General features: G+C 37.6%; 1 protein-coding gene across 1 annotated transcript in view; it reads right to left on the bottom strand.

Moving 5' to 3' along the window:
• Nucleotides 1-7,233: 7,233 nt before the first annotated feature.
• LOC132543369 (uncharacterized) overlaps nt 7,234-23,192 on the bottom strand; it is a 35,692-nt gene continuing 19,733 nt past the window's right edge. The window contains exons 3-18 of the mRNA XM_060206861.1: nt 20,868-21,020; nt 19,709-19,885; nt 19,419-19,603; nt 17,424-17,515; nt 14,412-16,856; nt 14,068-14,143; nt 13,438-13,540; nt 13,082-13,162; nt 12,489-12,604; nt 11,140-11,215; nt 10,894-11,025; nt 10,380-10,431; nt 9,941-10,140; nt 9,464-9,587; nt 7,585-7,659; nt 7,234-7,481 (exon numbers count right to left, since the gene is read on the bottom strand). Of these exons, the coding sequence (XP_060062844.1) occupies nt 7,351-7,481; nt 7,585-7,659; nt 9,464-9,587; nt 9,941-10,140; nt 10,380-10,431; nt 10,894-11,025; nt 11,140-11,215; nt 12,489-12,604; nt 13,082-13,162; nt 13,438-13,540; nt 14,068-14,143; nt 14,412-16,856; nt 17,424-17,515; nt 19,419-19,603; nt 19,709-19,885; nt 20,868-21,020 (4,218 nt within the window). The 3' untranslated portion in view covers nt 7,234-7,350. The remainder of the gene's footprint in view (nt 7,482-7,584; nt 7,660-9,463; nt 9,588-9,940; nt 10,141-10,379; nt 10,432-10,893; nt 11,026-11,139; nt 11,216-12,488; nt 12,605-13,081; nt 13,163-13,437; nt 13,541-14,067; nt 14,144-14,411; nt 16,857-17,423; nt 17,516-19,418; nt 19,604-19,708; nt 19,886-20,867; nt 21,021-23,192) is intronic.

The following is a 23,192-nucleotide window of genomic DNA, read 5'->3' on the forward strand; positions in this document are numbered from 1 at the left end:
TTCTCCCAATGTCGGTTGGTGTGCTGTGTCTAGCCTATGTCAGTAGATTTCTTATGTCTTGCCTGTGTCAGTGGGTTCCTTATGTCTTGCCTTTGACAGTAGGTTTCCCATGTCTAGCCTGTGTCAGTAGGTTTCCAATGTCTTGCCTGTGTCAGTAGGTTTCCAATGTCTAGCCTATGTCAGTAGATTTCTTATGTCTAGCCTGTGTCAGTAGGTTTCCTATGTCTTGCCTGTGTCAGTGGGTTTCCTATGTCTTGCCTGTGTCAGTAGGTTTGCTGTGTCTTGCCTGTGTCAGTGGGTTCCTTATGTCTTGCCTGTGTCAGTGGGTTCCCTATGTCTTGCCTGTGTCAGTGGGTTTGCTGTGTCTTGCCTGTGTTAGTGGGTTTCCTATGTCTGGCCTGTGTCAGTGGGTTTCATATGTCTTGCCTGTGTCAGTAGGTTTCCTATATCTTGCCTGTGTCAGTAGGTTTCCTATGTCTTGCCTATGTCAGTGGGTTTCCTATGTCTTGCCTTTTTCAGTGGGTTTCCTATGTCTTGCCTGTGTCAGTGAGTTTGCAGTGTCTTGCCGTGTCGGTGGGTTTGTTGTGTCTTGCCTGTGTCAGTGGGTTTCCAATGCCTTGCCTGTGTCAGTGGGTTTCCTATGTCTTGCCTTTGTCAGTAGGTTTGCTGTGTCTTGCCTGTGTCTGTGGGTTTCCTATGTCTTGCCTGTGTCAGTGAGTTTGCTTGGACTTAAGACAACCCGTGATACCCAATGTCAAGGTCACAAACACTCTTTGTGGATAAGCAGTTGTGGAAGACATATTTACATCCCACACACCTTAACACAAGGAGATGAGAGTAAACCTGTCGAAAGTTATCTATCATATAAAGATGAATTCAGTTGCAAACCAAAAACATCATAAAATGACTAGCCTTTGGTAAAGCAGAGAGCAAATTAAAATGTAAATGATATAAACAAAGTGACCCTCCCTCCCACCCTACCATCAGGAAATTAGGTATTCTTCCTGAAAAATTCTTCCATGCCCTTCGACTGATGACCACCAATTTCTAAGTAGAAATAGAACTTAATGTTAAGATCCCATATTTGGAAATAGAATGAAAATCTGTTAAGAGGATAGCAGCACATTTAGTGCATGAGATAATGCTAGGTAAATGTAATTTATTTGTTGGTGTTGAAAAAGTGTCCGATCAGAGATGGTGCCATCAAGTCCACTGGCCAATGCTGTCAGAGTTTTCATTTAGCAGTAGCACCAGAGTTGTTTATGAAAAAAAAAGTATTGACAGAGAATCATATTTTATTTCTGTTGAGCATTGACCAAGCTTTTCAAAGCTTTTAATTAATGTTTGCATTTCCATCCCGATTTTATGTCTGAAATATGTCAACAGTGCTGACAAACCAGTTTGTCCACATAACTTAACCAAGGACAGATAACCTACTGACAGAAAAAATAGGATTCCAAATTTTCTTCTGCAATGGGAGGTAGCTTTCCAATCAACTGATTGGAAATTACCAATGTACTACAAAAACAAGATAAGTAATTCATTAACATTTTTTTATTTCGTCATGAAAGTATTGATTGTAAAATAACATAATTATGTAACAGTTTACATATGCTGTTGTAACTTAAAGCTGTACAACATCTCCAACCAGGCTTTGATCAACAGTACAACACAAACATTAAGGGAGAGGGGACCTGAATATAGGTTACAGATCCTAACAAACTCAATAACATAAAATGGCACAGCTGTGAATACCACCATAACTAGAATCTGTAAGACATCATGTACACATGTACAAATAACAGCTAGGAGTCAATAGCTGTAAATACCCGGGAATATGCTGATTACAGTAAAAGTACTTAATATCTCAGTCATGTTATAATTGCTGAGAACCAAATAAACCTTTTAAAGGTGAACTATTTGGATCAACAAAAATGGAACAAGTCATTGAAAATTAAACCTTTTCCCCTGTATTTGATTGAGTGATATTATGGCACTTGGGTTACAACAATTAACATGGCACAGTTAATATGTACACATCTGACAGCACTGCCAACATTATCGGTAAAAATCTCTGCTAGTCTCACTAACATTTTCTCCCAATAACAGTATCTGTATGTATTTCATTTCTTCCAACTGTCTGCCAGTGTCTGCAGAATCCATAATCCATTTTCTAAAATATTAAAATGTTTAACAGTCCAAGCTATTTGTTACTTAAAACCCTTATGAAATAAGGAAATGCAAATGTGTTGAGAGACATGTCGACATTAATTTATGCTTCTATACGGTACATTAACTCGGTGTAATAAACAACATAAAACCAAATGTGGTGAGAGTCACGACAACATTGATTAATGTACGGGACATTACCTCAGTTTAACAAACAATATAAAACCAAAGCACAATCTTTAACAAATAACAGATTTAATAAATAAGATGTTTTCATTTTAAAATGTAATGACAAGGATTTCAGTAGTCAACTATCTGTTGAAGAAATTCCAACTGATAAAACCACAAAGTAAAAAAGAAAATACAACACTTTACTGTCAGTTTAACAGTGTATCTGTGCTTGTCTCCAGAACAAGGTCCTATTGAAAACCTTGGATTGTCACCCCTGTCACCTAACTTGACTGCTAGATTTTCAAAATTTACCCTAGTTACCCTAACTTGCATGCAAGGACACAAGTTTTCCAATCACAACCTTTTTGTTACAAATATGTTAAAGTTTTAATATAGAAAAAAGAAGTTTCCAGGAGTTGCCCCATTTGTAGCCAGGTGTCAAAAAACAAACATTTTCTACTGACAATTAGGTCTCAATAATCTGACATAAAATGTTATCTCCTACAGACAAATCCATTCTCAGTAATCTGACATACAACGCTATCTCCTACAGACAAATCAGTTGTCAGTAACCTGACATACAACGCTATCTCCTACAGACAAATCAGTTGTCAGTAACCTGACATACAACGTTATCTCCTACAGACAAATCAGTTGTCAGTAACCTGACATACAATGTTATCTCCTACAGACAAATCTGTTCTCAGTAACCTGACATACACTGTTATCTCCTACAGACAAATCAGTTCTCAGTAACCTGACATACAATGTTATCTCCTACAGACAAATCCGTTCTCAGTAACCTGACATACGTTATCTCCTACAGACAAATCCGTTCTCAGTAACCTGACATACAATGTTATCTCCTACAGACAAATCCGTTCTCAGTAACCTGACATACACTGTTATCTCCTACAGACAAATCAGTTGTCAGTAACCTGACATACAACGCTATCTCCTACAGACAAATCAGTTGTCAGTAACCTGACATACAACGCTATCTCCTACAGACAAATCAGTTCTCAGTAACCTGACATACAATGTTATCTCCTACAGACAAATCCGTTCTCAGTAACCTGACATACGTTATCTCCTACAGACAAATCCGTTCTCAGTAACCTGACATACAATGTTATCTCCTACAGACAAATCCGTTCTCAGTAACCTGACATACACTGTTATCTCCTACAGACAAATCAGTTCTCAGTAACCTGACATACGTTATCTCCTACAGACAAATTAGTTCTCAGTAACCTGACATACGTTATCTCCTACAGACAAATCTGTTCTCAGTAATCTGACATACAACGCTATCTCCTACAGACAAATCAGTTGTCAGTAACCTGACATACAACGCTATCTCCTACAGACAAATCAGTTCTCAGTAACCTGACATACGTTATCTCCTACAGACAAATCTGTTCTCAGTAATCTGACATACAACGCTATCTCCTACAGACAAATCAGTTGTCAGTAACCTGACATACAACCTGACATACGTTATCTCCTACAGACAAATCAGTTCTCAGTAACCTGACATACACTGTTATCTCCTACAGACAAATCAGTTCTCAGTAACTTGACATACAATGTTATCTCCTACAGACAAATCAGTTCTCAGTTACCTGACATACAATGTTATCTCCTACAGACAAATCAGTTCTCAGTAACCTGACATACAATGTTATCTCCTACAGACAAATCAGTTCTCAGTTACCTGACATACACTGTTATCTCCTACAGACAAATCAGTTCTCAGTAACCTGACATACAACGCTATCTCCTACAGACAAATCAGTTCTCAGTAACCTGACATACACTGTTATCTCCTACAGACAAATCAGTTCTCAGTAACCTGACATACACTGTTATCTCCTACAGACAAATCAGTTCTCAGTAACTTGACATACAATGTTATCTCCTACAGACAAATCAGTTCTCAGTTACCTGACATACAATGTTATCTCCTACAGACAAATCTGTTCTCAGTAATCTGACATACAGTTATCTCCTACAGACAAATCAGTTCTCAGTAACCTGACATACACTGTTATCTCCTACAGACAAATCAGTTCTCAGTAACTTGACATACAATGTTATCTCCTACAGACAAATCCGTTCTCAGTTACCCGACATACAATGTTATCTCCTACAGACAAATCAGTTCTCAGTAACCTGACATACGTTATCTCCTACAGACAAAGTTCTCAGTAACCTGACATACAATGTTATCTCCTACAGACAAATCCGTTCTCAGTAACCTGACATACAATGTTATCTCCTACAGACAAATCAGTTCTCAGTTACCTGACATACAATGTTATCTCCTACAGACAAATCTGTTCTCAGTAATCTGACATACAATGTTATCTCCTACAGACAAATCAGTTCTCAGTAACTTGACATACAATGTTATCTCCTACAGACAAATCCGTTCTCAGTAACCTGACATACAATGTTATCTCCTACAGACAAATCAGTTCTCAGTAACCTGACATACGTTATCTCCTACAGACAAATCAGTTCTCAGTAACCTGACATACACTGTTATCTCCTACAGACAAATCAGTTCTCAGTAACTTGACATACAATGTTATCTCCTACAGACAAATCAGTTCTCAGTAACTTGACATACAATGTTATCTCCTACAGACAAATCAGTTCTCAGTAACTTGACATACACTGTTATCTCCTACAGACAAATCTGTTCTCAGTAATCTGACATACAATGTTATCTCCTACAGACAAATCAGTTCTCAGTTACCTGACATCTCCTACAGACAAATCTGTTCTCAGTAATCTGACATACAATGTTATCTCCTACAGACAAATCAGTTCTCAGTTACCTGACATACAATGTTATCTCCTACAGACAAATCTGTTCTCAGTAATCTGACATACAATGTTATCTCCTACAGACAAATCAGTTCTCAGTAATCTGACATACTAGCATTTTTTTTCTTTGACCTCTGACCTACATCAAGTTGTCAATAATGTGACACTTTTTTCCTAATTGATTGTTAGCTCTTTATGATCTGACATCTTTTCTCTCCTACCAATCATCATCAGTACTGTGACAAACTTCTCACCCAGTATTATTGGTTCATATAAAAAGTTTCTGTCATAAATTTATGAAAATTACAAAAATATTTTGATCCAAAAGTTAACACCTCAGACACTCAAAATATCAAAGCTGTCAGCCATGTTTTGATTATTACATTAAAGTCAACCAACATTAGATAAAAATCTGTTAAAATATTGTTGGAAAGCTGCCACAGTTGTAGGGTTAAAACGGATTTCACAGAAGAAAAATCTAGCACAGATCGACTGTATAACAGGATCTGTATAAAAAAGGGAGGATTAAAAGCATCAGAATTTGTCTTACAATTGTCATGGATTTGGTAGCGATGATTTTAAAAACGTTGCTAAAGCACAGACAACTGCAAGTAATAGCTAAAATGTCGGATAAAATATTATGTCGTTAAGATTGAATAAGACTGGCTATTTTACATACCATCAGTACTTAACCCCTTCTGTACAAATGCTGAATTTGTAGGTATGTGTAAATATATCAACTTCAGATATAGGACATTTTAATATGAATAACTACACAATCAGAGTGAAAAACTATTTGCTGATGTATGACACTGAAGGAGATGGTACGACAAACGATGAAGATGGCCCAATCATTTTCCCAAAAAGTTTTAGCATTCATCTAAAAACAAAAAATGACCAGGGAAACAACCTAGTATATAAATACAGATTGTAGAGAGTAACAAAAGTAAAAGAAATTCTTATAAAATTATCATCAATCATGTAACAGCTAAACATGAGCAGGCTCCGTATTAGACTAGTACCTAGATGTAACACCAATCAACCATTCCTATTTTAGACTGGTCCTACAGATGAATCATTCCATCTGATGATGGTGAGGTACCTAGTAAATTGTTTGCTATTAATTTACAAGAACTTAAAAAATAATTGAGCCAAAGTCATTTCACCATACCCCATCCTTCGATGGATTAACATTCATGTTTGTAGCACCATTATTTTAAACTTAAAGAGAAAACAAATATACTCCATGAGACCATATGATCTACTTTCAGTCTTGTCTGACCAATATCTTAAAGGCTTATACATGGGACCCTAGGACCTTGCACCACTGTATTACCAGGCATTTCTGTCTGGACATCCTCTGGTCACTCATATCTGTCTGGACATCCTCTGGCCTTTCATTTCTGTCTGGACATCCTCTGGCTTCTCATTTCTGTCTGGACATCCTCTGGTCACTGTCTGGACACCCTTTGGTCAATGTATGGTCATCCTCTGACCTCTCATTTCTGTGGGGATATCTTGCTATCACTCATTTGTGTATGGACATCCCACAAAAACAAAAATCATTCATTTTTGTAGGGATGTCCTCCTTACACTTATATCTGTATGGATGTTACCAAGTCACTTATTTCTGTAGGTAAACTCCACAGCCACTTATTTCTGTAGGTAAACTCCCCAGCCACTTATTTCTGTAGGGAAACTCCCCAGCCACTTATTTCTGTAGGTAAACTCCACAGCCACTTATTTCTGTAGGTAAACTCCCCAGCCACTTATTTCTGTAGGGAAACTCCCCAGCCACTTATTTCTGTAGGTAAACTCCCCAGCCACTTATTTCTGTAGGGAAACTCCCCAGCCACTTATTTCTGTAGGGAAACTCCCCAGCCACTTATTTCTGTAGGGAAACTCCCCAGCCACTTATTTCTGTAGGGAAACTCCCCAGCCACTTATTTCTGTAGGTAAACTCCCCAGCCACTTATTTCTGTAGGTAAACTCCACAGCCACTTATTTCTGTAGGGAAACTCCCCAGCCACTTATTTCTGTAGGGAAACTCCCCAGCCACTTATTTCTGTAGGTAAACTCCACAGCCACTTATTTCTGTAGGTAAACTCCACAGCCACTTATTTCTGTAGGGAAACTCCCCAGCCACTTATTTCTGTAGGGAAACTCCACAGCCACTTATTTCTGTAATGACATTGGCCAAGCTATATTAGCTGCAGTACGTTTGTAGGCAAATACACAATTCTTCTTATTGTTCATGAGTTCTGTTTTCAGATCCTGCGGGATTTCAGCATCCTGTAATCTTCTCTCTGTAAAACACATGTCACATTTTAATTTTTCTTTCAACAAATGTATTTAAATACCAAACAGGATGAAGTCAAATATATTCCAGGAGATTTAACCTCCACTTACCTTCTCCTTTGATGAGTATGTAGAGTCCATAGTCCTGAGGATTGGTCACCTTAAATTTGTGGGCTATCAGAGTACCTGTAAATAATGTGAGAACTAATTAGTCTCCTTAGACATTTAATGGTACATCAAATTCTAAGAAATTAGAACAGTCTGTTGAAGTGTTCAACAGAGTCTACATCTTAAGTTAAACAAAGTCTTCTGAAGAGTGCAACACAATCTACATCTAAAGTTCAACAGTCTACATCTAAAGTCCAACAATCTACATCTAAAGTTCAACAGTCTACATCTAAAGTCCAACAGTCTACATTTAAAGTTCAACAGTCTACATCTAAAGTCCAACAGTCTACATTTAAAGTTCAACAGTCTACATTTAAAGTCCAACAGTCTACATCTAAAGTTCAACAGTCTACATTTAAAGTTCAACAGTCTACATCTAAAGTTCAACAGTCTACATCTAAAGTCCAACAGTCTACATTTAAAGTTCAACAGTCTACATCTAAAGTTCAACAATCTACATCTAAAGTTCAACAATCTACATCTAAAGTTCAACAGTCTACATATAAAGTTCAACAATCTACATCTAAAGTTCAACAGTCTACATCTAAAGTTCAACAGTCTACATTTAAAGTTCAACAGTCTACATCTAAAGTTCAACAGTCTACATTTAAAGTTCAACAGTCTACATCTAAAGTTCAACAGTCTACATCTAAAGTCCAACAGTCTACATTTAAAGTTCAACAGTCTACATCTAAAGTCCAACAGTCTACATTTAAAGTTCAACAGTCTACATCTAAAGTTCAACAATCTACATCTAAAGTTCAACAATCTACATCTAAAGTTCAACAATCTACATCTAAAGTTCAAAAATCTACATCTAACAGTCTACATCTAAAGTCCAACAGTCTACATCTGAAGTCCAACAGTATACATCTAAAGTCCAACAATCTACATCTAAAGTTCAACAGTCTACATCTAAAGTTCAACAGTCTACATCTAAAGTCCAACAGTCTACATCTAAAGTTCAACAGTCTACATATAAAGTTCAACAGTCTACATCTAAAGTTCAACAGTCTACATCTAAAGTTCAACAGTCTACATATAAAGTTCAACAGTCTACATCTAAAGTCCAACAATCTACATCTAAAGTTCAACAGTCTACATATAAAGTTCAACAATCTACATCTAAAGTTCAACAGTCTACATCTAAAGTTCAACAGTCTACATCTAAAGTCCAACAGTCTACATCTGAAGTCCAACAGTATACATCTAAAGTTCAACAATCTACATCTAAAGTTCAACAGTCTACATATAAAGTTCAACAATCTACATCTAAAGTTCAACAATCTACATCTAAAGTTCAAAAGTCTACATCTAACAGTCTACATCTAAAGTCCAACAGTCTACATCTGAAGTCCAACAGTATACATCTAAAGTCCAACAATCTACATCTAAAGTTCAACAGTCTACATCTAAAGTTCAACAGTCTACATCTAAAGTTCAACAGTCTACATCTAAAGTTCAACAGTCTACATCTAAAGTTCAACAGTCTACATCTAAAGTTCAACAGTCTACATCTAACAGTCTACATCTAAAGTTCAACAGTCTACATCTAAAGTCCAACAGTATACATCTAAAGTCCAACAATCTACATCTAAAGTTCAACAGTCTACATCTAAAGTTCAACAGTCTACATCTAAAGTTCAACAGTCTACATCTAAAGTTCAACAGTCTACATCTAAAGTTCAACAGTCTACATCTAAAGTTCAACAGTCTACATCTAAAGTCCAACAGTCTACATCTAAAGTCATACAGAATCTACATCTAAAGTCCAACAGTCTTCTGTATTCAGAATTTGACAGTTGTCTACATTATTACTTACAGACATCCTTTGTGTGCATCTTTGGTCGGACAGGAAGAGTTTTCCAGATAATGCTGTCTCTGAGTTCATCAGGAATGGCAATCTTGAGGAAACCTTGTATGTCTTCTATACCAGGCAGGTGGCCCTGGATCACAGGAAATACAGTCATCAACATACTTATATATCAAAGTGGTAGGACATTGACAGTGATATAATAAACATCTCTGTATCCAAAATGGTGAAATCAATTCAATTATCTATCAAACTATTCCATACAGAGTAACAGCACAATCAAACTATTCCTTACAGAGTAACAGCACAATAACCTATCAAATTTAGATGAGTTTTAAGGAATTCAAAAGCAAAGCTCAAAAATCCGAAACTATCATAAAATATTGTAATCACTTCTCCAGCAGGTTGTTAGGAAAAACAAACCTCCTTTATTTGATAATTCTATAGATGTCTTTACATTTTTAATGTTTCTCTATCTGTCAATACCTCATGTTGTGTTGTCTGTGTTTCCTGCATGTCACGGAACTTTTTGAGGACGAGTACTGCACTACTGAGAGAGGTGAGGTAGTAGCCACCCTCTCCATTAAGTAGAGATGGATGAATGAGGCCCCAGATATAGTCAGATTCTATCTCTGCAGTCACAAACCCACAATGCACCAGTACATAGATCATCATTGGCAAGAAATCTGCAATAACAAAATAGATTTTTTGTGAAGGAATCAATTAAACGACGTCAACATGAATAATCTTGGACATCTTTATTATACACTTTTTGTAAAACTATTCAACTACTTTCGTGAATTTACACCCATTTCCTGAAATTTGGCATTGATGCAGACCAATGAAAATCCTCTGTAGACAGATATGGAGTGAGAGAGACTGGCCTGGCATGTTCTGAACTGATAAAGCAGTGAGAGAGACTTACCATCTGCCCCCATTGGGACAGGTCCTGGCCTGGCATGTTCTGGCTTGTTTGTCTGTAACAATGGAAAATGAGAAAACGCTGAAGACAACTAAAAGTCACTTAAAAGAGAGAACAAGGCCATTGCTTAGGAGTAAGCCAGTATCCTGGTCCTCATAACAAATGTTTATTCTGAAAATCTATCAGAAAACTATAACTTGGTATAAAATAGAAGAAAAGTAATTTAGGAATGACATCCATGCTGAGATTATTATTAACTGGAATTAAAAATGTATAGAGAATATGCACCAGAGAAAAGTGACCTACTACAAACTAAAGGACATAACTTGATAAGGACTTAATTCAGTCATTATACTTGTCATTCACACATAAAACTGTGAAGTGACAGAGTGGAGAATCAGTCAATGATAAAGTGACTGAAAGACAAATGGACAGACAGGTGGTCCAGAGTTCTCTAACAGAGGTTGTTGACCACTGCCACGAAGAAGGGTATTTAATGATTTAACTCTTGACTTACACACTGATAGATGAGGGAAGTCGCACCAAGAAGATATTCCAGTTTCTTGAGAGGGGAGTACGCCTTCTGCATCTTGTTAAGATATTGTTTGATTGATTCCATCACAGTACTGTCTGGGGGAGAGATTCCAGACTGAAACAGGTTAAAGTACGCATACAATTTCCTTATTTGGTATATTTCATGTTACACACAGTGAACAATTCTACCAGCAGTCTTGAAATGATTCAAAATAAAGGTAATTCTTACCCTCAAGCCAATCTCTTCTGGAGTCTTTGTTCTGGCATAGCGGATGTTTTCAGAAAGATTCTTCACACTGCCATTTCTGGAAGTATATAAATTCATTGATTATTGTGACACCGTTCCTTCAAAGATAATTTCAGAAAGTTATATCCTGTATAGGTTCAATTTAAGTATAACATACATATCGTAATTATTCAGTAAATAACACAATACTGATGATAAGTCACTTGAGCATTATGTCTGAGCTTGATTAAATCCCAAAGTGGATTTGAACCAGTTACTAATAATAATTCAAAGTGTCATTGATGTCACCTATCTTACCTGGTGTTGTCACTGATGGAGCTGAAGAACTACCAACCATGTCACCTATCTTACCTGGTGTTGTCACTGATGGAGCTGAAGATATCTACCAACCATGTCACCTTTCTTACCTGGTGATGTCACTGATGGAGCTGAAGATATCTACCAACCATGTCACCTTTCTTACCTGGTGATGTCACTGATGGAGCTGAAGATATCTACCAACCATGTCACCTTTCTTACCTGGTGTTGTCACTGATGGAGCTGAAGGGCTACCAACCATGTCACCTATCTTACCTGGTGATGTCACTGATGGGGCTGAAGATCTACCAACCATGTCACCTTTCTTACCTGGTGTTGTCACTGACGGAGCTGAAGGGCTATCAACCATGTCACCTATCTTACCTGGTGTTGTCACTGATGGAGCTGAAGAACTACCAACCATGTCACCTATCTTACCTGGTGTTGTCACTGATGGAGCTGAAGAGATACCAACCATGTCACCTTTCTTACCTGGTGTTGTCACTGATGGAGCTGAAGGGCTATCAACCATGTCACCTTTCTTACCTGGTGTTGTCACTGATGGAGCTGAAGGGCTATCAACCATGTCACCTTTCTTACCTGGTGTTTTCACTGATGGAGCTGAAGATCTACCAACCATGTCACCTTTCTTACCTGGTGTTGTCACTGATGGAGCTGAAGGGCTATCAACCATGTCACCTTTCTTACCTGGTGTTGTCACTGATGGAGCTGAAGATCTACCAACCATGTTACCTTTCTTACCTGGTGTTGTCACTGATGGAGCTGAAGATCTACCAACCATGTCACCTATCTTACCTGGTGTTGTCACTGATGGAGCTGAAGATATCTACCAACCATGTCACCTTTCTTACCTGGTGTTGTCACTGACGGAGCTGAAGGGCTACCAACCATGTCACCTATCTTACCTGGTGTTGTCACTGACGGAGCTGAAGATCTACCAACCATGTCACCTATCTTACCTGGTGTTGTCACTGATGGAGCTGAAGAGCTATCAACCATGTCACCTTTCTTACCTGGTATACTCGTTGACAAACAATTGGTAGATATGGTGTTTGAGGGGCTGCAGTACACACACATGGAGAGCTCGCTCTATAATAGCATCCACATTCAGGATTTCATCAGACTGCAACTGTTAAAACAAAATTCAGTTTTAATGATGATTCACATACACGTCCTATGCAACCTGAGTTCCCCATTACCATTCATAATCCAAATCAAGCTACCCAATGACTCAGCCATACCAAAATATATATCATTCATGTTGGTGTACTAATGTTCAAGGTATATACCCCAAACAGAGTGATCACCCAATACAAAGGGTCGTAACTCTGGATATAGAAGCCTTTGGAGAATAAACTTTCCCAGGAAGTATTCACACAGAAAATTTGAAGCAAGCACTGGATAAGGTGAAAATCCATAGAGTACAAACTTATATAGTACTGATGGGGAAGCAGTAATTGTTTATCTACTATTGAAGTCCAATTAAGAGTTTATTAATTTAAGGTGATTTTAATCAATTTAAGGGTAGACATAGGTTCTATCCTGGTATCTTTCCTGCCTCTTTACCCACTGATTTGTTAATGTTGTACAATCACCGAGAACTTACCCGTGTCCGCTCTTTCTCTATTACATCCTCCAGCTCATGTTTAACAAGGTAATTCCTGATACCAGTCATAAACTGACGTACCTGTAGCAGACAAATATGATTATCATCAGGTTGGCAAATAACATTATACACAGTAATCATTGTAAATATTAAAATCATTGTTTTACATAATTTTCATTAAATGTCGATTCATTCCTTTTTAAAATCTGAAACAACCGAAGCATGTAAGAAAATAATTTTCAGTGATCTTTTTTATATTCCATTTGTTTTCTATTCCTATGTGAATCCAAATCTTGGTATCACACTTTTGGAATTGCTAGAGTTATTGTTGTTCCAGGTTAAGCTATAACACCTACATTTCTGGTGACAATTCCTGGGTTGGTTTCTGGACTTTCTTTGGTACACTGTATAAAGTTGACTATTGTACTCCCAAACGTTGTGCCCTTGTTCTCTGATAACCTGTAGTGACAACATACAAATACACTTACACTACACTACACTTACATGATATTTCATTTCAAAGGATATTTATTAAGCAAGTCTCAGATTTTTTTTGTTTAAATGCACCTAGTTAAAAATAATGATAATAATTTATAAAACACAACAATTTCACAAGAAATTCAATAAAGAATTAGGATGATGTTTCACGGCCTTCCAGTAAGTAATATATATGCTATCAGTTCTGATACAAAGATATATACTCATGTTATCAATCTTACTTCTATATAAATGTAATCATATTCATAGTATGAACCCCCAATGATTTGTTAACATACCATTATAATTCAAGAGTGTGACTGATCAAGTAAATATTGATGACTTTGATCAAGACGTAGGTATTAACTTCAAATTGGATCAATGAAAGGTAAGATTTCACTGTTAAGAGATTCATAAAAATCATTAACTACGAAAAAACAGACGGCGAACAATATTGAAGAATTAACAACTATTAAGCACCTAAATACAGAAAAAGAGCCAACACTTACTTTGTGATGTAATGTCGTATCCGTGTTTCAGGGTGTTGACTTTCAGATTTAGGAGGTTTCTTAGCTGCAGTGCGTGCTGTAAACATTAGTATTGTTATTAGGTATGGAATCCTTTACAATATACAGCTTTATCATGGTGCTTGATAAGAACACCTGACTGTCACAGGTGATATGAAAAGTGAGCCAGAACATTTCGGTAATCAGAATCGCTTTTGCAAATAGTCTGCACAGATACACATACCTTCCAGAATATTGAAATCACTTAAGGTGTGCCGAAGAGTAAATGGTTTTCCATATTGTTATGTATATATAGTTCTAAGGGTGGTATACATCTGCTGTCTTACCTTTAGAAGTCTGTGTGACATTATGGAATGTGTTAGTGGTCGCAGATACCACTGATTGGTCATCTCCGTCCAGACCCTCCCTTGCCTTCTTGTTCCCACTGCCTGGGGCCAGGTGGCGCTCCCTGCTGTGACTAGGACATGGTACATCAGGAAGTGGTGGAGGTTGTATCACAGCAGGCTGGGGCATATCACAGACAGACTCATCCTCTTCCAGTAACGTAGAACTAGAGATCACACTGTCCCTCACACTTGACACAGGACGGAATTTCTGACTTTGAGTTCGCCATGCCTGAATACGTTCATTCACATCCATCGGTGGAACCATTTTGGGATTATTAGTTTTTATAAGGAGGGATTCAAAGAAGTCATTTCCCCACGGTCTACAGAACTCTGTGCCAGTGCTAGCAGTTGAGCGTGCAGAAGGTGGGGCATACTGATTTGTCAGATTGTCATACTCTGAAAGAACACGATGATAGTTTTTCATTGGCATCACAGGAATTGGCTTTACAGTCAAAGAGGGATTCTCATTAGAAATGATATCCTCCATAGTAGAGTATTCTGACTGACAGGAGCGCACAGATACTTGTTTTTGATACACTGGGAATTTCCTAAGAGTGTTAGAGACCTGCTCTTCTGGGTCATACACTATACCGTCCATCATCATTTCTGGCAGCACGTTTTTCCGTTTCCCTGTGTCACCAGTACAAACACTTTGGTCATCATATTGAATGGTTTCTAGTTTTTTCACAACCTCATCCATATTATCTCTACTCAACACAGATAAATTTGACATACTTTTCTTTTGTCGCTTCCCCTTTTTATTGTTCTGTTTACCACCACTAGGTGGCAGTTTATACACGGCAGGATTGATTGCGAGTTTATTAGCACCGGTTTGATTAAAGGTAAAGCTTGATGTATCTTCTTCATCATTGCGAGGGGAGAAAATTGTTTCTAATTTTGGATTGTGAGATATGCCTAACACTTTTAGCGATTGCATATTTGCACCCATAGATGGTGCTGACCTACGTCGTACCCTTGGTGCCTCTTTTTGGTCTGGTATGAGACCAGGATCTAAAGCATCAAAAGGTTCAGCATATACTGGACTTTTGACACCTGATGTAACAGATGAAGCCGCACTATTGTTGCTATGAAGATGCAGTGATGGAGGTTTGTACTTGGGCATGGGAGATGTCTGTGTCTGAACAGAAGTCTTTGGTCGGTCTATCACTTGTTCAGACCTTGCCCGAAATCCCCCAAAGTCTACCTGAATGGGCACAGCAATATTGTTCTGTTTACTGGACTCATCAAGACTGACAGCACGAAGCATGCGACGTTTAGGCATGATCTTGGCAACATTAGAGCCAATAACACCTGTACTATTGCCCCCATCAAGGTCATTCTGTGACAAATTGCACACATTTTTGTGACTATTCTGTGGCTTCTGTACATGCACTGAAGCATTGTTGAGATTGTCTGTCTGATGGAACTTTGTGTCTGTCTGTATGGAGACACATGGCACTGGAGTATTGGGTTCTGATCCTTTCACAGAATTCACAGGAGTATTAATAACTGAACATTTTACTGATGGCACTGGAGTAGGGGCTGTAGAGTTCTTCCAAATATCTTCATAGTCACTCATTTTATCTGACAAATTACTTTTGAAATACTGATTCTCGGGAAGTTGTAGTAGATCTAGAGAGGTGGTACAGTACAGATTTGACTTACGTGGTGTGGGTTTAGGATGTGTGTGTGACATTGGTGACTCTTCCCTGTAATTATAGTCTATGGAGTTGAGGGAGGAGGAACTACCCGGTGTGTGGGGTGTAAGAGAGCGACTACTACCCCCACACCGATCACACACTTTGCCACTGTCTGTTAGACTAGACCCTGACGGGGAGTCTTCACGTAACGGTCGACTATTCACAGGAAATATCCTCTCAGATGATGGTGTTCTCTCATTATCACTATGAGTTGTGTCACATGACTGTCCCATTGGGGCCATGTTACTTTGGCCTGATGAAGATCGTTCGTGAATCACTGCTCCCATCTGTGAGCCTAGATCTGAGGAGTTCCGGTCAAGATCTGAAGAACTCCTGTCGTGACTGATATTGGACAGCCTGTGGGGGCCTGAGGAAATCTTGTCAGGACCTGAATGGTCAGAACGGGAACACCTATTGTCACTCAGATATTCACGTGAACTCCCACTAGATTGACTAGAGACAGTACGTGAATTACGGCGGTGTGCCCTGGGAAAGTGCTGTAGTGATTGGGCTGTGTGGGGTCGCAGGCCCACATGACCGGAGGCCTCAGGACCCACAAAAGTTCCCTGGATGTTGATTGGTTCACTGGTTGACTTATGGAGCAGCGTGGTATGTACCCTGGTCCCATACTCATCATGTAGGCTGGCATTGGAGCCCTTGTCAAATCTGTATGATGTCCAGAAATCTGCAGACAGAAAAACCAGTAAAGTATTCAGTGATCTAAAATAACTTAAATCCATTTGAATATGAACAAGATTATAATAACAGCATGAGGCAGAATTTATCTTCTTTTAACATAAACAAATTTCTGCTGAAAAAAAGCGTTTAAGTGGAAATGATTTCCATTTCCAAAGAAATGAACAAGACCTCAATATACCACATAGCCATACATGGCTACATCAAGTGGCGTGGCCATGACAACTGACCTAGCAACAACCAATGACATGGCCAAAATGGAGGAGTCAATTCAAAAGTCTCAGTAAGATTTGGTCAAAAGTTGTGGGTAAGAATTTCAACCTTTTTCATTATATTTCATTTTCGGAGCGGAGCACAAAAGTTGAATGGAATGTAAGTTTGAATATTTCCAATGTTTTCCTAAAAGTGAATTGAGCATTGTTACAGTAGCTGTTCAGTTCTTTGTGATAAAATCAACTTGGGTTTTAGTATTCTGAACTGAAATAAATCCTAAGTTTTGTAGTAGAATCAATAATCTTTTACACATAATACTTTATCTTGTAGAAGTGTAGTATACCTTGTCCAAGATAGGAGAGTGAATTGAGTTCCTGAAGAGTTCGAGCCCGCATGATGGTGGGAGGTAATGTCAACACATGGGGAAGCTCCTCCCTATAACAAACAACAAAGTTGAAGTCAGAGACCAAAATCCTTAATATACAAGCTTCTTTTCAACAGATAATCTAGACACCTTTATTATCAGTAGATAATCATGACACCCTCATTATCAGTAGATAGTTAAGATACCATCATTATCAGTAGATAATCAAGATACCCTCATTATCAGTAGATAGTTAAGATACCCTCATTATCAGTAGAGAGTTAAGATACCCTCATTATCAGTAGATAATCAAGATACCCTCATTATCAGTAGATAGTTAAGATACCCTCATTATCAGTAGATAGTTAAGATACCATCATTATCAGTAGATAGTTAAGATACCATCATTATCAGTAGATAGTCAAGATACCATCATTATCAGTAGATAGTTAAGATACCATCATTATCAGTAGATAGTTAAGATACCATCATTATCAGTAGATAATCAAGATACCATCATTATCAGTAGATAGTTAAGATACCATCATTATCAGTAGATAATCAAGATACCATCATTATCAGTAGATAATCAAGACATACTCATTATCAGTAGATAGTTAAGATACCATCATTATCAGTAGATAGTTAAGATACCCTCATTATCAGTAGATAGTTAAGATACCATCATTATCAGTAGATAATCAAGATACCATCATTATCAGTAGATAATCAAGATACCATCATTATCAGTAGATAATCAAGATACCATCATTATCAGTAGATAATCAAGATACCATCATTATCAGTAGATAATCAAGATACCATCATTATCAGTAGATAGTTAAGATACCATCATTATCAGTAGATAATCAAGATACCATCATTATCAGTAGATAATCAAGATACCATCATTATCAGTAGATAGTTAAGATACCATCATTATCAGTAGATAATCAAGATACCATCATTATCAGTAGATAGTTAAGATACCATCATTATCAGTAGATAATAAGATACCATCATTATCAGTAGATAATTAAGATACCATCATTATCAGTAGATAATCAAGATACCATCATTATCAGTAGATAATTAAGATAACCTCATTATCAGTAGATAGTTAAGATACCATCATTATCAGAAGATAATCAAGATACCATTATCATTATCAGTAGATATTATTAAGATACCCTCATTATCAGTAGATAGTAAGATATCATTATCAGATCAAGATACCATCATTATCAGTAGATAGTTAAGATACCATCATTATCAGTAGATAATCAAGATACCATCATTATCAGTAGATAGTTAAGATACCATCATTATCAGTAGATATCATTATCATTAAGATACCATCATTATCAGTAGATAGTTAAGATACCATCATTATCAGTAGATAATCAAGATACCATCATTATCAGTAGATAGTTAAGATACCATCATTATCAGTAGATAATTAAGATAACCTCATTATCAGTAGATAGTTAAGATACCATCATTATCAGATAATTAAGACCTCATTATCAGTAGATAGTTAAGATACCATCATTATCAGTAGATAATTAAGATAACCTCATTATCAGTAGATAGTTAAGATACCATCATTATCAGTAGATAATCAAGACATACTCATTATCAGTAGATAGTTAAGATACCATCATTATCAGTAGATAATCAAGACATACTCATTATCAGTAGATAATCAAGACACCATCATTATCAGTAGATAGATAATCCTACCACCCTCTCCCCAACCAGTAGATAATTCAAGTATCCTCATTGTTCAGAAATTTAATAAAATAGTTAATTTAGTAAAATAGATAATTATCTTAAATATTAACAGGTCAGGTAAGTACTTTCCATCAACCATTGCTAAATAGCCTCATTTTTCACAGAGATTTTACACAGACAGACAAACAGACAGAGTTATAGATAGATCTTGACTTTGTGATTTCCATTAAAACTGCTTACATGTTTTGGTGATAGAAGGCAAGCAGATTGGGTACATTACAGAAGTGATGATGTGAGCCCTGTAGTTGTAAACCATCCTCCATGGACATGATTAGGTAGTGGTCGACATTGGGCACACCCTTGTCAGGGAACTGTACACTCAAGGCCAGGGTTTCAGGCTGGCTCGACTTCCTCAGGATGAAGTTCTGAAGTAAGGAAATAAACATTATCGTAGATGTCAGACCTCAGAATTATAGTTCAAAAACTAAAATGAGCTTGTGCCAAAGTCACATCATAAGATTCTCCCTTACCCCTGGATCGCGGTCTTTTAATAAGTGGATTGCTCCTGACCGTCCCACATCTGGTAGATACCATATTGCAAATGTCTTTGTTAAGCGTTCCACAAAGGAAATGCTGCGCCCCTCTGATCCACATGAGTCACTTTCGGACGTTTGGGTCTTCTCTGGATAGGCAGGGATCTCCAAACCCTGCAATTAATGATCACAATTAGTATGTTCATCATGCAAGGTTATCTAATTCAATTAGTTATATTAATCAAGTCAGCAATATCAATCAAAAGAACAAAGTCCTAAGTCTTACACAAAAATACATGTGTCTAAATGGATTTAAAAATACATATATCTGAATGGTTCTAAGAACACATATATAGATGAATTCTAATTTCAGCCACACCAAGAAAAGCGTGTATCCAAGCTCCTACCATGGTGTCAAGCATAGCTAATAAAATACTCACACACACACCCTAGACCTGGACTTTTCCCTATTTCCTGTCGCCAATGTAAATGGTCTGATTCTGAAGAGTTTTCATTGACTCATCTCCCTGTGTCATTACATTGTGATACTTTGTTAAACAATTGTAAAATGAAAAAATGTGTCAAGAGATTTATCAGGGATACCCACTGTTGTCCTGACACTGTAACACCACTGAGGACATAGTAAGGATACTGTTGACCTGACACTATAACATCACTGAGGACATAGTAAGGATACTGTTGACCTGACACTATAACATCACTGAGGACATAGTAAGGATACTGTTGACCTGACACTATAACATCACTGAGGACATAGTAAGGATACTGTTGACCTGACACTATAACATCACTGAGGACATAGTAAGGATACCCACTGTTGTCCTGACACTGTAACATCACTGAGGACATAGTAAGGATACCCACTGTTGACCTGACACTGTAACATCACTGAGGACATAGTATGGATACCCACTGTTGTCCTGACACTGTAACATCCCTCCTTGACAGACCTTATTACCAATTTACATTATCATTGTTATATGTATGTCAAGAACAACCATTCCTATAGGATAGTACTGAAATTCATAATGAAATACAAAAAAGGCACCCTTTCCCCTCCTTCTAATCTCCTGCCTTCCCACCAAAAAACAACCCCCACCCCAACCCCACCCCCAAACTTTCTAGAGGGATGTACCTTGTTGTTGAGACCAAACACATCCAGATGAGCAGATTTGAGAGAATCACTTTGTGTCTTCTGCTCACTGGAGTAACTGTCTGTTGACGCCAATGTTCCGAAGGCGCTGTCCTCCCCGCGCCCAGGGCTGCTCTCTGTGTATGTCTGTTGTGTCTGCCTGTAAACAACACTTTACAATAAGTTTCATGGAAAAAGACCACCACCTTTTTACACATATTAAGAGAAATAAACCTGAACAATTGTTAAACAAGTATAATATTTTAACAAGGTCTTCAATTTAAATTGATTGTCTTTTAAACCATAGCTGACAGTATACATCCATAATCAATGGTTAGATATACTGCAGGAAATACTAGATTACACTAGGAATTTATTTCATTCAAATATAAACAAATATTTGCTCAGTAATCTGTTTATCTAATGCATTTAGATGTCCAACTCAAATTTATACAAAAACACTCAAGGATGACTGAAGTTAACGATTTATTGATGATTGTAAACATGTTGTTATATGTACATGGAAAACATAATTTTTTGGCGCAAACAGGGGCAACTCACTCATAAGCACCTAATAAAATAAGATAACAAGCTGGACTCTGTGACATCAGAGCAGTACAGTAAAGAAGGCAATCGGCTAGACTCCATATAAGAGAAGTACTTGACTTTGAAGAGACTCGGCTCAAAGAGAAGTGACTTGACTCTGTGACTTATTACGTATACGGAGTAGCTGCCTTCAAACACAGGACAAACTTGACTCCTTGGGTAACCAATGAGGAGACCCTTGGAGAAGCTTGACTTAACTTCTAAAGCTAACTAAGAATATGTAGTGATCACCTAATAAAACTAAACTAACGAGCTTGACTCTGTGACATCAGAGAAGCACAATGAAGAAGGCAATTGGCTAGACTCCATATAAGAGAAGTACTTGACTCTGAAGAGACTCGGCTCAAAGAGAAGTGACTTGACTCTGTGACATACTGTGTATACGGAGTACCTGCCATCAAACATGAGACAAATTTGACTCCTAAGGTAACCAATGAGAAGACCCTTGACTCTGTAATGGTTCAGAGAAGTGACTTGACTCACATAAGGTCCTTGGAGAAGCTTGACTAAACTTCTAAAGATACTAAGTATATGAAGTGATTGGAGGAAAAAATTCCCCAAGAATTTATAAGCCAAAAATGAGCGAGTAATTCAGTGATATGAGCAAGTGCCGCACACAACTATGACGTTCACTACGACCTCCCTGACACGGAAGTTTCGTCAGAAAATCACACACGTATACTGTTGAGTTGAGACGTGGACTTTTACAAACGCCTATATCACAGAATCACATCATGAAAGTGCAATGTTCTAATAAAATGCAAACCGCACAGATGATCCGTGACGAATCACTTCAGGACAGATGAAAGTGTAGTCGAAGTAAAACAAAATGGCGATCGGGCGGAATTTGGGTATGGAATATAAAACTCCCAAGCCACTGAAGCAAGCAAATCCTTCGAATCGAGGAAGGCTCGTAACCTCCCAGCAGAAAAGAAGATCACAATGTCGTGATAGGTTTAAGGTTAGCACACACTGATTAATAGTTGGGAAGTAATAGAATATTACAACGTAATAAAAAGCAAAAGCATCCTCTTTCTCCCCAACCGCTGAAACTGAATGCCTAGCAATACAGACACCCCTCTAGGGCACAATGCTGATTGGTCAAAACAAGTGAGACACACTAATTAGCATACTGACAACATACTCCAAGAACAACACATAACTTCCTTTCCTCATATACACAATACAAGTAAGCTAGCTGATTAGAGCGAATCAGTTTTTGTATAAACTAAAATTTAATTATAATCAAATTGACATTAAATTCTGTAAAATAATCATTGTAGGCTGTACATCACCAAGCTTCAACAGACTAATACATAGGACTGATTAATGGTTATATGAGGTGACCCACACAGCCTTCATTACAAAAACAGCTTGTGAAAATATTCCCTATTAAGGTCAACAAAGAAGACACAGGATATTATGACCTCAGGTTGATTCTACACACATCCTGTACCCACATCTCAGCGAATAAGTCTACATAAGTCCATAAACAATATTTTGGCAACTTCTTTATTCCTGTTTAAAAGATTTGTGTAGGTCGATGGGTACATTTATTTACAGGTAGAACTATATATGGGAGTTTTCAGCCTGCTGAGCCCCATTAATGAGCTATGTTGACTATACCAGTGTCACATAGTACAATACCTCCACACATGTCACATATTTGTGTCCTCTGATTGGTAATGAATACATGTATAATTCTACTGAGTCATTTCTATA

This window comes from Ylistrum balloti, unplaced genomic scaffold, assembly GCF_031769215.1.
Source record: "Ylistrum balloti isolate Yb309-2 unplaced genomic scaffold, AGI_CSIRO_Ybal_v1 Utg369754, whole genome shotgun sequence".
NCBI lineage: Eukaryota > Metazoa > Mollusca > Bivalvia > Pectinida > Pectinidae > Ylistrum > Ylistrum balloti.